This window comes from Schistocerca americana, chromosome 1 (genome assembly GCF_021461395.2).
Source record: "Schistocerca americana isolate TAMUIC-IGC-003095 chromosome 1, iqSchAmer2.1, whole genome shotgun sequence".
NCBI classification, from domain to species: Eukaryota; Metazoa; Arthropoda; class Insecta; order Orthoptera; family Acrididae; genus Schistocerca; species Schistocerca americana.
Window position 1 is genome coordinate 220153713 of NC_060119.1, and position 19035 is coordinate 220172747.

Below are 19035 nucleotides of genomic sequence, written 5' to 3' on the forward strand. Positions count from 1 at the left end.
ATCGTGTGGATGCGGCTAAGTACGTTTCGTGAAGTCTATTATGCATGGCCGGTTGGTGCTATTAGTTCACTATTCATGAAAGCCAGAATACAGAGTTCTAATTCCTACGCGTCTCATAGCTCTCTTTTATTTCATGTAATCACGGTAGTTAACAGATTCAAATATTTGTATTTTATCGCGGCTAATGATAGGAATTTTAATCGTAAAATGTGCTTTGTGTTTACCAGCAATATTTATGAGTTAACCGGCTATTTATATCGATTTTAAGTGTGATCGAGGTAGCCAGCAAAGAGTAATACGCATTTACATAACAATTTGAAAAATTTAAACAAATTGAACAGCTGTGTCGATTCACTCTGGAGGTCCTGAGCAATATACCCTCAAAGCCTAAATTTTCACCGTCTTAGAGGACCATTGAAAGACACAATTGATGAAATATACACTTCTACCCTTTAGAGACTACCGTTATTCCTACACATGCTTATTACAAATGACTGAAACGATTTCATAAATTCACTAGTGGCTACATTAATTGACATATTGTCACGAAACCCAACATTCTTACACATAAACTCAAAATTTATAGATGCACTTCAGATTTCTACCACTAGCGCGCAACTGGGTGCATTTAGACGCCGAAAAAGGTCATGGTGAGCTAAAAACGCAGTCACGTCAGTGGTTTATAACAGGTTGACGATAACACTTACCAAAGAGTCGAACGTGTTGAGTCCAGTCTCGCGAGTTTAAAGTTTACGGTTCCTTCTTCTTCTGCGTGGAGACCGTTGTAAGACACGTGTATCTGGACATACTGGAAAATTAGCTCATGACGCAATTGGATACCGACAATGTGGGCTTCATCTACCAACAGAATGGCACTCCACCGTACTTCCAGCATGATGTTGGTGAATTCTCAAACAGGAAACTGAGAAGCCTATGGAGCGGTCGTGATGACTATGATCGTCAGCAATTCATGTCATGTCCTCCACGCTCTCCCGACATAACCCCATGCGATGTGTCTGTGTGGGGTTATGTGAAAGATTCAGCGTTTACGCTTCTTCTGCCAACAAACCTACCAAACTGCGAGTTCGCATCAACAGTGCTTTTGAACAGATTGATAGGGACATGCTGCGTCGAACATCGGAAGAATTTGATTATCGACTTGTCAGCAGAATCAGCAAGGGGCACATATGGAGTACTTGTAATGTATCAAGAATAAGCTTTTTGAATTTTTCTACGTGTCTGCGAAGTCCAGTGACAATATATTAAACAATATACCTACAGGAAATCTGTGAAATCATTTCAGTCATTTATTGTAACCTTGTATTTTTTATAACAATTTTTACACCCAGGCATATTCACAGTTTATGTTTCTCGATTAGCTGTGTCGACGGTGTCAACAGGTAAAATTCAGATTAATATGCTGTACAGAAGGACCATGCACTGTCAGGAGTGACAGAGTCTTTTGCTGAAATTGGTGATGGTGGTACCTACATGGCGTTCAACAGCGAGGTCATCAGCAACGTTTCCAAACTAAGTGGAAACAGATTTTTTTTAAAATTATGCATCAACAGGTAAAATACAAAATGTAACTCTCAGCCATCTTGTGTACACTCACTTTCACCCACGCTCTCATACGCAAGACTTAATGATATATCTATAGTCATTTTATGGTTAAAATACACAAACGGAAGGGGAACAGTGCCTGGTTGATCAATGGGAAAATAAAAGATGAAGCCATCGCCCTGAAAATACATTAAAATCTTTTACCTAAGAAGCTATGTATAAGGTGAAATATCACATAGCATACTGAACCACGAACCACATTCTATTCATTGTCTCCTGAAATAGGGGGCAGATCAGCTGGTTAGTCGCTTCCAGCCCTCGTATTTTGATACAAAACGCATTCCCTTAAAATGTGGTGTTCACATACCAGGTATTGACGCCCTTTATCAGCTGACGTTGCTGAACTCTCAGTATAATAGTGTAAGGTAATACAGTTCTTAACCCGAAAGCTGGTATGAATACTTTAGTGCTTATTTAACTAGGTATGGACCAATTGGACATAGTATGACCTTGCCATCCTCAAACTGACTTACGTAGCCAAATATAGTGGCCTACAGTTTGAAAGCGTATAGTCCTGTTCAAAAATTAAGCTAAATTTTCAACTGAAGTTTTGTAATGGGTTTTACTCTTATTTCAAACCATCCAACTGATAACCTCATCCGATTTGGAAGGTTTAGTGACAACGGTGGTGCTTTCGCAAGCATAGCAGGAATTTCACAGAAACGATTCTGAAGGAAACCAATTAATAATTCGTAGCCAGGACTACTGTTGCATTAATTAATAGATGTGTAATGAGCCTCATCTTGTAGACGAAAATTTTGTAAGACAGATGTATTTTCCCCCTGTACGATCTGAACCTGAGCATCTAGGGCAACATTTAAAACCCGTAAGTAATACTAAGATTTGTACTGGAAGACTGATGTAATGATGTCGTTGTTCCGACCTGCATATACAGCAAACAACATGACGTCACTTATCTCACAGCTGTCAATAGACATAAGAAGAGTTTGTGGCGAAGTAAGGCGTGGATTAGTAAGACACGTCCTTTTCTTATGAAGCGTAATAATTTAATGAGAAAAGGTCCTATGAGGAATCCCAGTACTGGTGCAAATAAATAAAGCCACGTGGTCGTATTGCGAAACAAAGGATCCCTTTTAATGCAATGAAAAGACAAACAGATTTTGGTAGAAAGATATCCTAATATTACAGGGTAGGCAACCTCATATTGGCAATTACATTTCGTCTCAGGTCCTGCACAAATTCATTAATTGTTTAGCCACTTAACAGGACCAAACATTCTGCAACGAAAGCGCTTTCCCTACTATTGGCACAGAAAGAGAGAGAGAAGAGGTGGGGGGGGGGGGGGGGGGAGGACTCCACTGGCACTAAACGTTGTGCTGAACTGAATATCTCTGTCTACTTGACCATATGGTTTCGCGGGAATGCTGATTTTCATTGCCCTTAAAACATGTACGCGATGCGAGAATTTACTCTGCATAAACAACAATCGAACAATAAGATCTGATAGAAACTAAAGGGACACACATGAAATACACAGATTAAGCCAGGAGCATGCAGCGATCTCACCTATGTATATGAAGAAGCATGTTGAAACCACAGTACGGGAACTAGCACCAGGTAGGCTTCCAATTGCGACCACGCTGACTCATATTAAAATTTTCTCAACGAGCGCAGTGATTGATTCCCACATGCCAGAATCCTTAAGCTCATGAGACGACCATGCTACGCGGCTCAGAGAGAGCCGTGGCAATCACCCAGACATATCAGCTTTTGATATTCTCGAAAACCAGCCGAGTGGCGAGTGGCGCACTTGCTCACTTACGGAACAGGTCCGTGCGGAAAGAGGCAACATGTTTCAAATTTAGCGTGTACTGCGTAGCAAGGGGCGTCTCGGCAATCTGGGTTTGAGCACTATGAGACGTAACATCTGAGGTCATCAGTCCCCTAGAACTTCGAACTAATTAAACTTAACTAACCTAAAGACATCACACACATCCATGCTCGAGGCAGGATTCGAACAAGCGACCGTAGCAGCAGCGCGGTTCCAGACGGAAGCGCCTAGAACCGCTCGGCCACAGCGGCCGGCAGCCATTCTTCGGCACGGCACTAGGAGAGGGAGGGTGGAGGGCCTATCGCCCCAGGCGCTTTTGCCCCCCTCCCTCCCCCCCCCCCCCCCCCCTGGGAAAGAACCCCTGTATTCATTTCATAACAAGCTCAGTGGGTCTGGGGCCGTCCTGGAGGGAATTGAACGAGGGAAAGATCGTGGCTCCATGGATGACCGAAACCATGACCTCCATGCCGCAGTGTAGCGAGCTACTAGACCACCACAGCCACCTGAAAGAAGTGGTAAGTGATAATAACTATTGTAACATGCGTGGCCACTTGCTGGCGTATTGCCTCTCGGCCTCTGTCTCCGATCTTGGGCCAACTCTTTTTAATGAATTTCCTGACCTTTTACCAGCACAAGTGCCTGGCTAAACGATAGGAAATTCGTTAAACAATCGTCGGCCTAAGATCTCGAGACAGAAGCTAACTGGTAAGTGACACATGAAAAAAGTTCTAGGACTAACCGAGGATTGAATCCTAGACTTTTTATTTTAGTTGTAGGGTGCAATAAAGGAGTTTCTAGGCAGCCCGGGTACGAGAACATCACAAGCGATAGGGGATGGTGGCTTACCTGTCATCATACTCGTCGACGACGGAGCGGAACTCTTGTATGATGACGTAGGTCTCCGGCTGATGTTTGTACGGCTGGCCAGGGTCGCCCGGGATCTCGTCTGGGAAGCCGGCCTTCTCCACCATATGCGGCACCGCGTCCATGCGATAGCCGTCCACGCCCTTGTCCAGCCAGAACCTCAGCACGTCCTGAAAACGCCCAGTATTCAGTCAGTCAGGGCAGACGTTTGGCTGGTCACCCACGGATCAGTTCCAAGTCCTACACTACAAACAGAACTTTTCGTACTGGACAAAAACGGTACACATGTGTGTGTGTGGTCTTCAGTCCAGAGACTGGTCTGATGCAGCTCTCCATGCTAATCTATCCTGCGCAAGCTTCTTCATCTCCCAGTACCCACTGCAGCCTACATCCTTCTGGATCTGTTTAGTGTATTCGTCTCTTGGTCTCCCTCTACGATTTTTACCTTCCACGCTGAGCTCCAATACTAAATTGGTGATCCCTTGATGCCTCAGAGTATGCCCTACCAACCAATCCCTTCATCTAGTCAAGCTGTGCCACAAATTTCTCTTCTCTCCAATTCTGTTCAATACCTCCTCATTAGTTATGCGATCTACCCATCTAATCTTCACCATTCTTCTGTAGCACCACAGTTCGAAAGCCTCTATTCTCTTCTTGTCTAAACTATTTATCGTCCATGTTTCACTTCCATACAAGGCTACACTCCATACAAATACTTTCAGAAACGACTCCCTGACCCTTAAATCTATACTCGGTGTTAACAAATTTCTCTTCTTCAGAAACGCTTTCCTTGCCATTGCTAGTCTACATTTCATATCCTCTCTCCTTCGACCGTCATCAGTTACTTTGCTCCCCAAATAGCAAAACTCATTTACTACTTTAAGCGTCTCATTTCCTAATCTAATTCCCGCAGCATCACCCGATTTAATTCGACTACATTCCATTATCCTCGTTTTGCTTTTGTTGATATTCATTTTATATCCTCCTTTCAAGACACTGTCCATCCCGTTGAGCTGCTCTTCCAGGTCCTTTGCTGTCTCTGACAGAATTACAACGTCATCGGCGAACCTCAAAGTTTTTATTTCCATGGATTTAATTCCTACTCCGAATTTTTCTTTTCTTTCCTTTACTGCTTGCTCAGTATACAGATTGAATAACATCGGGGATAGGCTATAAATCTGTCTCATTCCCTTCCCAACCACTGCTTCCCTTTCATGCCCCTCGACTCTTATAACTGCCATCTGGTTTCTGTACAAATTGTAAATAGTCTTTCGCTCCCTGTATTTTACCCCTGCCACCTTCTGAATTTGAAAGAGAGTATTCCAGTCAATGTTGTCAAAAGCTTTCTCTAAGTCTACAAATGCTAGAAACGTAGGTTTGCCCTTCCTTAATCTATTTTCTAAGATAAGCCGTAGGGTCAGTATTGCCTCATGTGTTCCAACATTTTTATGGAATCCAAATTGATCTTCCACGAGGTCGGCTTCTACCAGTTTTTCCATTCGTCTGTAAGGAATTCGCATTAGTATTTTGCAGCCGTGACTCATTAAACTGATAGTTCGGTAATTTTCACATCTGTCAACAACTGCTTTCTTTGGGATTGAAATTACTATATTCTTCTTGAAGACTGACGGTATTTCACCGTCTAATACATGTTGCTCACTAGATGGTAGAATTTTATTAGACCTGGCTCTCCCAAGGCTGTCAGTAGTGCTAATGGGATGTTGTCTACTCCCGGGGCCTTGTTTCGACTAAGGTCTTTCAGTGCTCTGTCAAACTCTTCACGCAGTATCATGTATCCTATTTTATCTTCAATTACATTCTCTTCCATTTCTATAATATTGTCGTCCAGAACATCGTCCTTGTATAGACCCTCTATATACTCCTTCCATCTTTCTGCTTTCCCTTCTTTGCTTACAACTGGGTCTCCATCTGAACTCTTGATATTCATACGGTACACATAAACTTTGCAAATCAAAGAAGTCGGCACATAAAACCTCGGTTTCTGAGATGCTCTTCTCTCGTTATAAAGCTGTTCCAGACTCCTAGTTTTTTCCCGCAACTTCTCAAATGCTAGCCGGAGTTATTGGGGCATTCAGGCTTAATTTGTGCCCGTGCACAGTATGATAACTACAATGTGCAAAGTAATTCAACTGAATAGGAAAAATAATAGCAATACGTGAAAAGATCAAAAGGTGAAAGGGAAAAGAATACATTGTTTGATACGGCTTGCTTTCTTGGCAAATTTCAGCGAGGAAATCTTTTCTCTTGTATCAGCCGAGTAACAGTTTCGTCTCGAAACTACCATTTTACAAGTTAATTACTAGTCATCTTCAGGTGAAATGCTCAACGCTGTACGCGATGCTGATAATGATGACAATGATGATGATAATAGTATGAAATTTGTTTAAACTTTGCTCCAAGACGAACCTGACACTCGACTGGCAAGCAGAGAATTTTTCATCAGTGATTCTTTTCACACAAATTTATTGTTATTATTGTCTGGCTTCTTTCTTCTTTTAATAATCGGCGGCAAGTGGCAGACGCAGAAGTCTTTAAATTGTAGAAAGAAAAGTGGGAACGCATGCACTATAAAGATTGTTGCTGTCTTAGAACTCTCTAGAATCTATTATACAGAATGTTTGGAAATTCTCGTTATAAATTTCTAGGACTTGTAGAGGGGAATGAGTGGAGAATATTTTGAATAGGAATTTAAATTCAGATATGTAACGCCTTCACGTCTGCTGAGGGAAAGAGAAAAGTCTCAGCATTGCTTGTCCTGGTATGCAGTAGGGCAGACAGGGTGATGTGTACTACGTCATACGGCCGCCTGATATCACTTAACGTCTCCTGTGGATGGAGACGAAGATCTGCCGGCACGAGTTCTGGCAGTTACACTAGAAACCGGCACCAGGTAGCTCGGAGAGTGTGTATCAGAACGTACTTCGTAGTTACAGTGTCTGTAAGAAAAATGGTAGCCGCCAGCCGTTGTTTTAATGCATCAGTACTGCTCTGTGCGAACAGTATGCTGAGTTCCTTTTTGTTTTGGAATAATGTAACCATGTAACCACGTAGTGTTTAAGTATTGATACAAACATGTGTGCTTAAGTGATAAATGTATGTCTGGTTACGTTTCCTTTCGAACTGTTACCTAATAATTTTTTGTATTACGTCTCATTCGATTCCTCAAACACAAGTCGAGGAGTGAAACATCTGATTGGAACCGTCGCAGAACGAAAACAGTACGTTTCCAAACATCGGTTCCAATTTAAAATATTACGTACTCACTCCCCTCTACAAGCTCCAGAAGTTTATAACTGGAATTTCCAAACAGCCTGTATACATGTTTTGGTTCCTTGTTTATCGTTATGTACATGATACTTCATAATGCGATTCATACTAGTCACTACCAATCACCCGCCATTACAATAACTTGTTACTGGACTCAAATTAAGTTTTTTGTGTGAACCATAGTATTTTCGATGAGTCCGTGAAAATTTGTAATCCACTGAAATATAAACCTGTATGAATTTACATAGTTCTAAAATATTTTACCAAATTTTTTAACAGTGAGGCGCACAGTTTTACATGATTGTAGTTCTAGTACCTCATTCGTCTCAACTTCGAAGAACATCCAGGTTTCTCACATTGCAGAAGCGTAAATATTTGGGGACAAGAGTCCGCAAAGAAAGAAAGAGACGGTGTGGGTACCTCCATTTCGGCGAGGACCTCAGGGTTCCTGTAGTTGAGGTCGGGCTGCTTGATGTGGAACTGGTGCAGGTAGTACTGCTGGCGGGCGTCGTTCCACTCCCACGCCGTCTGCTGGTCGAACTGGTTGGGCTGCAAATCGCAGAGAACAGTTGAGTCAGTTGTGTCAGTTGTGTTCAGTACATTACCTCGCGTACAACTTTCATTACCCCCCTCAACTGTACATATCACAGAGATTTAACATTGGTCATCGTCGTGTCTACAGGCACCCATTCCACGAAATTTCCTGAAAATGTGGCTTGTAAGAAATGTTCATCGTCATGTAAGACTGTCATATAAACACTGAAGACGAAGCCACAAGCTTCGAAATGGAATGTGCGTATGAGGAAAGATACACAGTGGAATTTCGAATCGCTGGCGTAGATCAAGTACTCGAATGAGTAACTAAAGGTTGACTACTTAGTTAATCAGTTAACGTTCACAAGCTTCCATGGGACGTGACGCAAGAGGCAAAGGAGCTTACTTTACACGATCACATAATCCAGCTGGACAACGCTCTCCAATGTGAAGAGCCCCCTGCAAACTCTTCGGTTTTCATATTTTTGGAAGAGATTGCATGGGCCACAACGATAAAAAAAATTTACTCAGTTCCAGCTTGCTGAATGGTAGCCGGCAACGAGTGTAAAAAAGATGCCCAGTAAGTATGAGCACCAATGATACAATAGCAAAGGTGAAGTGCTCATAGCTCTTAAGGTATGCATTTTAGAGCCGATGTGTACTAAACTTTTTCCTTGTTTTGGCCGATACTGCAAGCCTTCACTCGCTTTAATCGTAAATATATCTCTGAGTGAAGCTACTCATGTTCCACTACAATAAAACAAAAACAGTGAATAGTTGAGGGAGTCTGAATGAGAAGAGTGGCGTATTTAAGTTTACTAAATACTGACAAGTTCTACCTTTAGTAACTACAACTGGCTGCTGAAGCTTACATAGAAATGACAAACACAAATTAGATACGGAATGGTGTTTGATAGCCAAAGGATACATTGGGCGGAAGTTGTGGAAAATTTTCCCATGGCTTAATTCCTTTCACAACGCTATCTCAATAGGTTTACATGAACTCACTGTGAGGCCCAAGTCTATACCAGAAACTGTGGTTCACCTGAGAATAGGGGGCTGTGAATATCATTTAACAACTCTTCGTCGGTGAAGCAGTATTTTACCCTTTCACCTTGATTCAGGAGGGAAAAAAAAACGGCGCAGTGTGGCCGAGGAGTGGTTGTTGCAGAAGCTGTAATGTTCTGAAGCGCCCACGAAAATATGCGAACTACGGGGTCTGGCGTTCTGATTATCAGAACGCGGGAAAACTTCCCTGTCAGAGATCTGAAATCCCTGTAGATTTCAGTGTGAGGTGCACTCGTTCGCTGGTATGGCCAAACCAATTTGACTCAAAGACATGATGGTGCATGCTGGAATTGTCAGACTTCAGACGGCCGACTCAGGACGAATAAGTTCACTCTCGTGACACACGACATGTCCAAGATGATGCGCAGTTCTACTGTCAGTACAGGTGGAACTGCCACAGGCTGTTAGTTCACCACAAGACACAGACCACAAGTCTCACCCACTAGGGAAAGATTGGAAGTTCTCCACCAGGGGAGGACCAGAAGAAGATACCCAAAGAATCACAACCACTTTCGACCAAGGTAGCAGAATTAGCAAAACGAAACCGGTCCACATTGCACAAACCAATCGAACTATGCTCTATTCATTGAATCTCCCCTCTTGACTGTTCTGTTAGCCTGGTAGCCAATCCAGGCACAACACAGGTGTTCCCATGCTGTGGGAGCAAGCCTCTACTTTGCATATCCTGAGAGGAGCCAATCAGCGACCCCAAATCTCTCTTGTATGGAAAAAGAAGATTTTAGACCAGGGAGGCGTCGACCTCACGATGGGCACTGCCATATTTTAGCAGAAAACATCTGCCTGGACGGGACCACAGTCCCTCATTTATGGAATGATTTAATTTTTCTGAGCTGACCATTACCAATTTCTGAAAGACAGTTGTGCCCATGAGATTTATCTTTTTGCCGCTCACTAAAATACTCTGGCGACTTCCTGGCGTCGAGGGTGGGAGGTTACGGTCCTACCTCTGCTAGACACATACGCCAGCCGCTCTGTCCATGTTATCCCAGCTTCTAACGTGAGAACGCACAGAGTTTTATGACCTTCCCACCGTTTACACAAAAACTCAGGTTACAGCAGTCTATCTTAAATGTCTTTCTCCATCCACTTTCAACCATCTGGCTGTCTTCGATGATGGACTGCCGCCAGGCTCAGATAAAATGTTTTGCGAACTGGCGCCCTTTTGCCGACCCTAAGTGGAAGGCGAAGAGAGCTGTGGCTAGAAGTCCCTCCTCAGGTAAGAACAACTGAACACTGTTTCCCAGAATCACATGTACACCCAGGTCACTGCGTTCAGTGTTTATGGTCCCCAATTCATCTCTATCAATGTTCTTGATCGCCTCTGCTTCACTCCGTCACCCTCCCTCCTATACATGCAGTTACAAGAGCATTCTGCACACTATTTCCTCATGTAGTAAGTTTCGTTAACCATGCATAGCAAATGTATAACGGGGGAACACTGAGATCATACCGTAAAATATGAATGTTCTCCTGACTGACAACGTTGTTAAAGTGAGAGAGTGGCATGCTATCTGCACGTACCACATGTGAAAGTTCCCTATCCTGCAGCCTAACTAACAACAGCACCGATAGATGTAATCCACTGTCAGATGTACCAGAAAGATTTTCGCTTATAACTTTCGGCTCACTCGTTCCCAGAACAGGGTCCGTTACAGTTACCCTTCTCCGTCATCCATGGGGAAAGGAAACGTCATCTCCTGACTCATACTTTATAACTGGATGAGATCTAACTAACGCGTAGTTATGGCACGCTGCTACCAGGCAATATGTTCTAAATTACCAACTATTTCTTTTATACCCACTTTCAGCTCGCTGATATCAGCCAGCGTTGCTCGTCGGATCTCAGCTGATTCTAGCCCATTGCTGGTGCATCAAAACATTTCATCGTCAATGTTTTGCAAGCGTGGCGAGGAGACACAGTGGAATTTCTTCTCATAAGACTGTACGCCAATGCCGCATGTATCGAGAACATGTGACATTCCTGATGACACTTATTTCACAAGACGAGGGTGTCACGTTCGCCAGACTTTTATACTTGTATAAAATTCCATAATCTCCATAGCTAAATAAACTTAGAATTCTCTTGTATAAACAATCATTATAATCATTCTCCAAAGTTAAACGGAGACGTCATACACCGCATCAAGCCACTACATTCGAGAGTCATACTCGTTACATCCTCACATGAGACAACTTTCTCTTCTTACCAATCACAAAGAGGCCACGTTCCAATCGGATTTTTGTAATTTTTTGTATTTATGGTACGTGAAGTTCAGAACTCAAATATCAGTCAACCAAAGCATTTTCACGTAGCTCTCAAAACTGCTCAAGACAGTTGACTTTGAAGCTTTTTTAGTACCATTAATAGCGTAACGTAAGGTTAATTTTTCGACAGGCACCGTGCTGTTGTGGTAGAATGCTCGCCAGCCATGAAAAACTGCTTGATACGATTTCTGGCTTATCCAAACATTTTCGCCATTCACTGACAAAAAAAAATTGTAACACCAGAAATGAGTTGTGCGACATACAATAGTTGGTAAACATGTTTCTACATCTGAAAGATGATGATCATTCAAATTTCGCGCCAGTCGCATAAAAGTGGCGCTAGTAGTGCCACTACGTTCGCTTTAAATACACGCTGTAACAGTCGTGACCGTTAGTTACCTTTGAGACTGGACGTAGTGAGCTGATGTTAGTAAAGAATGCGTTTTAGGCGACAAAGACCTCATTAAGTTCGAACTAGGTCGTGTAATCCGGCTGCGAGAAGCTGGATGTTCCTTCTGCGATATTGAAGAAAGACTTTGCATGAATGTAGCCAATGTACATGATTGAAGGCAACGGTGCTCACGAGAATGTATGGTCGTTAGAAGACGGGCTCCAGACCGCCACGTGGCGCTGCCGAGAGAGAAGTGTTCGGCGTATCGCTCTGGAGCATCGTACTGCATCAGCAGCAGCAATATGAGGAGCAGTTGGCACCACAGCGGCACAAAGATCTGTTACAAATCTGTTACTTCAAGGACAGGTCCGAGCCAGAGACCCTGTAAGCGTGCATTCCAGTGGTGTTAAGCTAGAGCTCGTTACAGGGCAAGGTGGAGGTCTGTTTGTTTTCTGATGAAAGCTGGTTCTGCTTCGGCGCCGGTCATGGCCTATGTTGGTTAGAAGGAGGCCAGGTGAGGGCTTGCAGCCATCCTGTCGTATGCTAGAGACAGTGGACCTACACCTGGAGCTATGGTCTGGGGTGCGATTTTGTGTGCGATATACAGGGTGTTACAAAAAGGTACGGCCAAACTTTCAGAAAACATTCCTCACACACAAAGAAAGAAAAGATGTTATGTGGACATGTGTCCGGAAACGCTTACTTTCCATGTTAGAGCTCATTTTATTACTTCTCTTCAAATCACATTAATCATGGAATGGAAACACACAGCAACAGAACGTACCAGCGTGACTTCAAACACTTTGTTACAGGAAATGTTCAAAATGTCCTCCGTTTGCGAGGATACATGCATCCACCCTCCGTCGCATGGAATCCCTGATGCGCTGATGCATCCCTGGAGAACGGCGTATTGTATCACAGCCGTCCACAATACGAGCACGAAGAGCCTCTACATTTGGTACCGGGGTTGCGTAGACAAGAGCTTTCAAATGCCCCCATAAATGAAAGTCAAGAGGGTTGAGGTCAGGAGAGCGTGGAGGCCATGGAATTGGTCCGCCTCTACCAATCCATCGGTCACCGAATCTGTTGTTGAAAAGCATACTAACACATCGACTGAAATGTACAGGAGCTCCATCGTGCATGAACCACACGTTGTGTCGTACTTGTAAAGGCACATGCTCTAGCAGCACAGGTAGAGTATCCCGTATGAAATCATGATAACGTGCTCCATTGAGCGTAGGTGGAAGAACATGGGGCCCAATCAAGACATCACCAACAATGCCTGCCCAAACGTTCACAGAAAATCTGTGTTGATGACGTGATTGCACAATTGCGTGCGGATTCTCGTCAGCCCACACATGTTGATTGTGAAAATTTACAATTTGATCACGTTGGAATGAAGCGTCACCCGTAACGAGAACATTTGCACTGAACCGAGGATTGACACATTGTTGGATGAACCATTCGCAGAAGTGTACCCGTGGAGGCCAATCAGCTGCTGATAGTGCCTGCACACGCTGTACATGGTACGGAAACAACTGGTTCTCCCGTAGCACTCTCCGTAAAGTGACGTGGTCAACGTTACATTGTATAGCAGCAACTTCTCCGACGCTGGCATTAGGGTTATCGTCAACTGCACGAAGAATTGCCTCGTCCATTGCAGGTTTCCTCGTCGTTCTAGGTCTTCCCCAGTCGCGAGTCATAGGCTGGAATGTTCCGTGCTCCCTAAGACGCCGATCAATTGCTTTGAACGTCTTCCTGTCGGGACACCTTCGTTATGTAAATCTGTCTCGATACAAACTTACCGCGCCACGGCTATTGCCCCGTGCTAATCCATACATCAAATGGGCATCTGCCAACTCCGCATGTGTAGACATTGCACTGACTGGAAAACCACGTTCGTGATGAACAGTAAGCTGTTGATGCTACGTACTGATGTGCTTGATGCTAGTACTGTAGAGCAATGAGTCGCATGTCAACACAAGCACCGAAGTCCTTCCTTCAATTGGGCCAACTGGCGGTGAATCGAGGAAGTACAGTACATATTGACGAAACTAAAATGAGCTCTAACATGAAAATTAAGCGTTTCCGGATACAGGTCCGCATAATATCTTTTCTTTATTTGTGTGTGAGGAACGTTTCCTGGAAGTTTGGTCGTACCTTTTTGTAACACACTGTATAATTACAAATAACAAGACGTCCGTTTTTCATAAAAATGACGAATGGACTTGTGTTAACTAGCATACATTGAACGAATTTTCTACTGAAATGACGTGGTATTCGAACTCAACGAAAAGAAAAAAACGAAAATAATATCTACCGAAACGGGACTCGCACCAGTGATTAAGCAATTATCTCGAGTACTATCAATTTTTTCAAACTTCGTATGTTCTACGCCTCGCTCTCGTGACTGGCAGACGCACACTGACTGCAAAGTTGTATGTCAGTCTGGCGCTTCGACCTGTTGTGCTGCCATTCATGAACAGCATGCCAACGAGCTTTTCCAACAGGATAACGCTTACCCACATACCGCTGTTGTAATCCAGCATCCTCTACAGGGTGTCAACATGTTGCCTTGGCCTCCTCGGTCACCAAATCTGTCTCCAGTTGAGCACATACTGGACATTATCGGATGACAACTCCAGCGTCATCCACAAACAGCATTAACCGTCCCTGTATTAAATGGCCAAGAGCAACAGGCATGGAACGCCATTCCACATCACGTAAACTGAAACCCAGCACCTACACAACACAACGCGCGCACGTTTGAATGCTTGCATTCAGCGTTCTGGCAATTACAAAGGTTATCAATGTGCCAGCATTCACATTTGCAATGGCTTATCTCGCTCTCACATTACCCTGTAAAGTTACAATGTAAATCAGTTAAAAATGGTATCTAGACAAACGTATACCCGAAAATTCATTTCTTTACATTAATTACTTTTTGGTGTTCCTATTTTTTTTCTTTCAAATGTAGGTGCATGCTTAGCGAGGCATTCCACGAAGTGTAAAACTCACAAAGACGAAATGCATTGCATTTGTAATGCTTTTTTCAATTTGACTATCAATCTTTTACAAAAATTCGTTAATTAATAATTTCGATTTGCAATGAAAAATGGATTTTTGTGCGCTACGTGTAATTAGAATTAATAAGACGTCCGTTTTTCATAAATATGACGATTAGACTTGTGTTAACTAGCACATATTGGATGAATTTTGTATTTAAATAACGTGGTACTCGAAATCAACGAAAAGAAAAAAATGAAAATAATAACTACCGAAACGAGACTCGAATCAGTGATTAAGCAATTATCGGTCTCGAGTGCTATCAGTTTTTTTCCATTCTACGCTTCACGAAAGCGCTCGTAGAATATGCACCTTTGTTGAAAAAAATTGTACTAGCCAGGAATCGAATCCCGGCCCTCCACATGGCAGGAAAGTATTCTACCATGGACTTACGACTGGAAAAACCGGCCTGATTTCCGGGTATTAAAGATGCCGGGAATACTTTAAAGTCGATTTGCTCGAAAAATTTTGAGAGTTGCATGGGGCTGCCTTGGTTGACTGGTATTTGAGTTCTTAACTTCACGTACGATAAATACAAAAAAACAATACAAAAATCCTGTTGATGTCTTCTTGTCATTTTGCAATATGAATTTTACATTCGTAGCTTATGTGAAAATCAGTTAAATATCTAGTTTACACAACGTTGTAACTACGTAGTAAAATGTCCAAAGGATACCAAAACATTACCATTTACTTCTGGAGTAGAAAGACGCACGACGTAACTTACCCAGTTGTTGGGCACTGATCCGTCTTCCTTGGCGTCTACCCACACGTAGTAGTCCTTGTACTTCTCGTAGTTCTCGTGTGTTGGATCACTAGAAGCTATGAACCACTCGTGCTCGTCGCTGGAGTGGTTGGGAACGAAGTCCAGGACCACCTTGATACCTGCACAGTGAGAAACAACCAAGATTTGAAGTTTGCGCTATGGAAAATACTGATTTGTTTTTGACCCACTTTGGTCCTCTCAATATTTTAGTCAACTTTTGTAATGGAATAATTTTTCAGTAATTTCAATAACGGCGCCGCCTGAAAAGAGAGAGGTGAATATTAATGGCTTATTAAAACCAGTAAAAACATTACCAAAATCGATGCTATGAAACACCACGTTTGTGGTGTTATTGGGTGAAAGTTCTTTTCATGCGAAAAGTGATTTCTGGGCATGAGAGAAGGGAAGGTGATGCAAGACAGTTCGCACATAGCCGGCACGATTGTTTTATTAATCGTTAAGTGGTCCGTAGAAGTAGTTGGTGGACATTGTACGAACCTTGTTAAAAAATAACGGAAATTTTGTCCAGTGCGGCAATGAAGAGTGCTCATGACGTACCTTTGGCAGCACTGTTCAAAGCTTATCCACAATAAGAAGACCACTCACATGTTTGTAGCGTGGTCCGAAACGAAGCGTGTCTCGCCCAGGATACAGAAAGCGGTAGAAGAAGTGTGCAGTGTTATGTATCACTGACTGTCTCTTGCAGTGCTAGCATAATTACTTGTGTTTTTATTTACAAAGTCAGGAGTGACAAAGTGCCTTTTCCATTGTAAAGTTCTGGTGAAGTAGAAAAACCTATTTTCAACTGGTTACGACCTTTTCAGACATTTTAAAACCTGCTAAAGAATAAACAGTCGAAATGTGATTTAGAGCTGTGAGAAGTAAACAAGCAGTTTCTACAGCAGTTCTAAAGGACCAACAAATATCAAGTGAATGCTCAACATCATCATCTAATATGTGCCAATTTTCTCCGCTGCTGGCAGTCAGCGTAAAGAGTCTTCTTATTGTGGACAAACTGTGTATCGTTACCTTGTTATTCACACAGCAAGAGGAGTTTCTTGTTTAAGGAGAAAATACAGTATAGAAAGTACGCCGCACTCAAATTAACGTTACCTATAATCCGAAAACGGTTGACACAGCTTACTACAGAAACCATAAACAAAGTAGAATGTTCGGCAGCTGTAATGACACTTTCATCTATTTCAAAGCTATTCCACTCGAAGGGTTATTAGTACGAGAAGAAATTAATCGCCTACAATGAAATCCGCTTGTTATTTATTTAAAATGACGGCAGTCAACAGTCTGAATACAAATGTAGTTATTCTGCATACATGCCGAATACAATGGTAAAACATGAGTCGTTTCTCCATTGCCACTATGTTTACATAGCCTCTGCTGCTTTTTTAACGATACAATGCCTAAGAAGGGCAGCTGAAGCACTTCTGCGACTCACTCAGTTTCTATTAAGGCACATGGCTTCGTCTCCGGTAGTTAGCATTTTAGCCAATTCTAGAGGTACGCATATTTCAGAAGATTAATCTAGAACAGGAATGCTACAGGCTCGAGTAATAGTTTGCTAGATCGTACCTCTCTCGTGGGCAGCTTCCAGAAGCGCTTCGAAGTCCGCCATGGTGCCGAACGTCGGGTCGATGTCTCGGAAGTCCGAAATGTCGTATCCATTATCAGCCATCGGAGATTTGAAAATGGGTGACAGCCATATCGCCGCTATACCCAGGCTCTTAAGGTAGTCCAGCTTCTCAATCACACCTGTAAAAAGAAAGTGCAGCAAACTTAGCGAAGCAATAGTAAGTACATTCGATTGAGTCATATGGGGAAATGAGAGGCTCTTCCTGAAGTGAAGAGCTGTTCTGGATACATGCTATACATGGGTTTGCGTCTCTCATCCATTCTCCGACCGTCTTAGTAAGAATGGCAACCGATCCAGAATACTCGAAATTTTTGTCGGCACAATTTGTCGGCAAGAGAAATGATGGCAAAGTAACGAACCTATTACCAGTGTGATCTATATTACTTCGGGATAAAAACTATACACTCTCACCTCAGCCAGTTACTTGGAAAAGCAAGATTTATCAGGCAAAGAAGAAAAGTTAACGTCGTGATTGGTGAAAATTGTCCAACGAAGTAGCTTAAGTATCTTAAGTTCCTTTCCATTTTCCACAGACAACAATTCAGACATTTTATGCATCGCCTAAAAATAGACTTGCTGGGGTACTATTTGAGACTCTACGCAAGAATCTCCAACTCTGCTCTCTAGTCGGCCTAGGCACGCAGTCCTACAATTCTGATGGACCTCTTCCGTGACCCTAAGGAAAATCAGACACCACCATTCTGTTCAGTTCTCTACGACTGACCCAACTCGAAGTGCATCTACACAGAAGGTTTGAAAGTTAATGACATCGAGTTCGTTATGCTCTTCCATACATAAGGGGAACGAGAAGCATTCTCTGCGAAGTGCATGCAGCGTGTACATTGCAGAGTTAGCAGCTTTATCACGGGATCTGCGTTACATCGAAACTCTGCCAGCAAAGAATTCTCCGGTTTGTAGCTACTCCACGAGCTGCTTACAGGGAATATTTCAGTGTTAACGTAGAAGCGTCTTTGTCACTACCATTCAAGACCCATTAGCTGACCTCCACAACTGCGGAACCACCAAAACGTTCATTTGGACACTGAGCCCTGTGGGTATTCCGGGAAATGTAATCGCTGACAAATGATCTAAAGAAGCAACCGGAGGAGAAAAAAAATGGTCCAAAAAGCTCTGAGTACTATGGGACTTAACATCTGAGGTCATCAGTCCCCTAGAACTTAGAACTACTTAAACCTAGCTAACCTAATGACATCACACACATCCATGCCCGAGACAGGATTCGAACCTGCGACCGTAGCGGTCGCGCGGTTCCAGACTGTAGAGCCTAGAACCGCTCGGCCACTCTGGCCGGCCCTCAGAAGAAAAACTGGAACTCAGAGTACCAGGCATAGTCGTCCGATAGAATCTGAGAAGTCAAATTTTGAAACCTTGGGATACGGAATGGCAGGGCACCAAGACCCTCAACAAGCAGAGAGAAATCAAGGATACCACAAAACCTCTCGGAAAGATCCCATCGTGCGGGGCCGACTACGTATCGGCCACATCAGACTTACCCAGGAGTTTCTTTTACGTCAAGCACCTTCCCCTTCCCCACTTGCAACTGTAGTAGCTCATTTCCTCATACTGTATGGCCTACTGGCCGATCTGAGACAGTTCATCGATGTGTCTACCTCCCTACGCCACATACTTGCGGACGATGCGATAGCAGCTAACAAAGCTTTCCTGAGGAAAAGCGAATTTTATAGCAA

At 43.1% G+C, this 19035-nt stretch overlaps 1 protein-coding gene across 1 annotated transcript in view; it reads right to left on the reverse strand.

Annotated features, from left to right (window-relative positions):
• LOC124620811 overlaps nt 1–19035 on the reverse strand; it is a 182409-nt gene that overhangs the window by 159078 nt on the left and 4296 nt on the right. The window contains exons 2-5 of the mRNA XM_047147099.1: nt 17266–17445; nt 15640–15797; nt 7988–8116; nt 4262–4449 (exon numbers count right to left, since the gene is read on the reverse strand). Coding sequence (XP_047003055.1) covers nt 4262–4449; nt 7988–8116; nt 15640–15797; nt 17266–17445 — 655 coding nt within the window. The remainder of the gene's footprint in view (nt 1–4261; nt 4450–7987; nt 8117–15639; nt 15798–17265; nt 17446–19035) is intronic.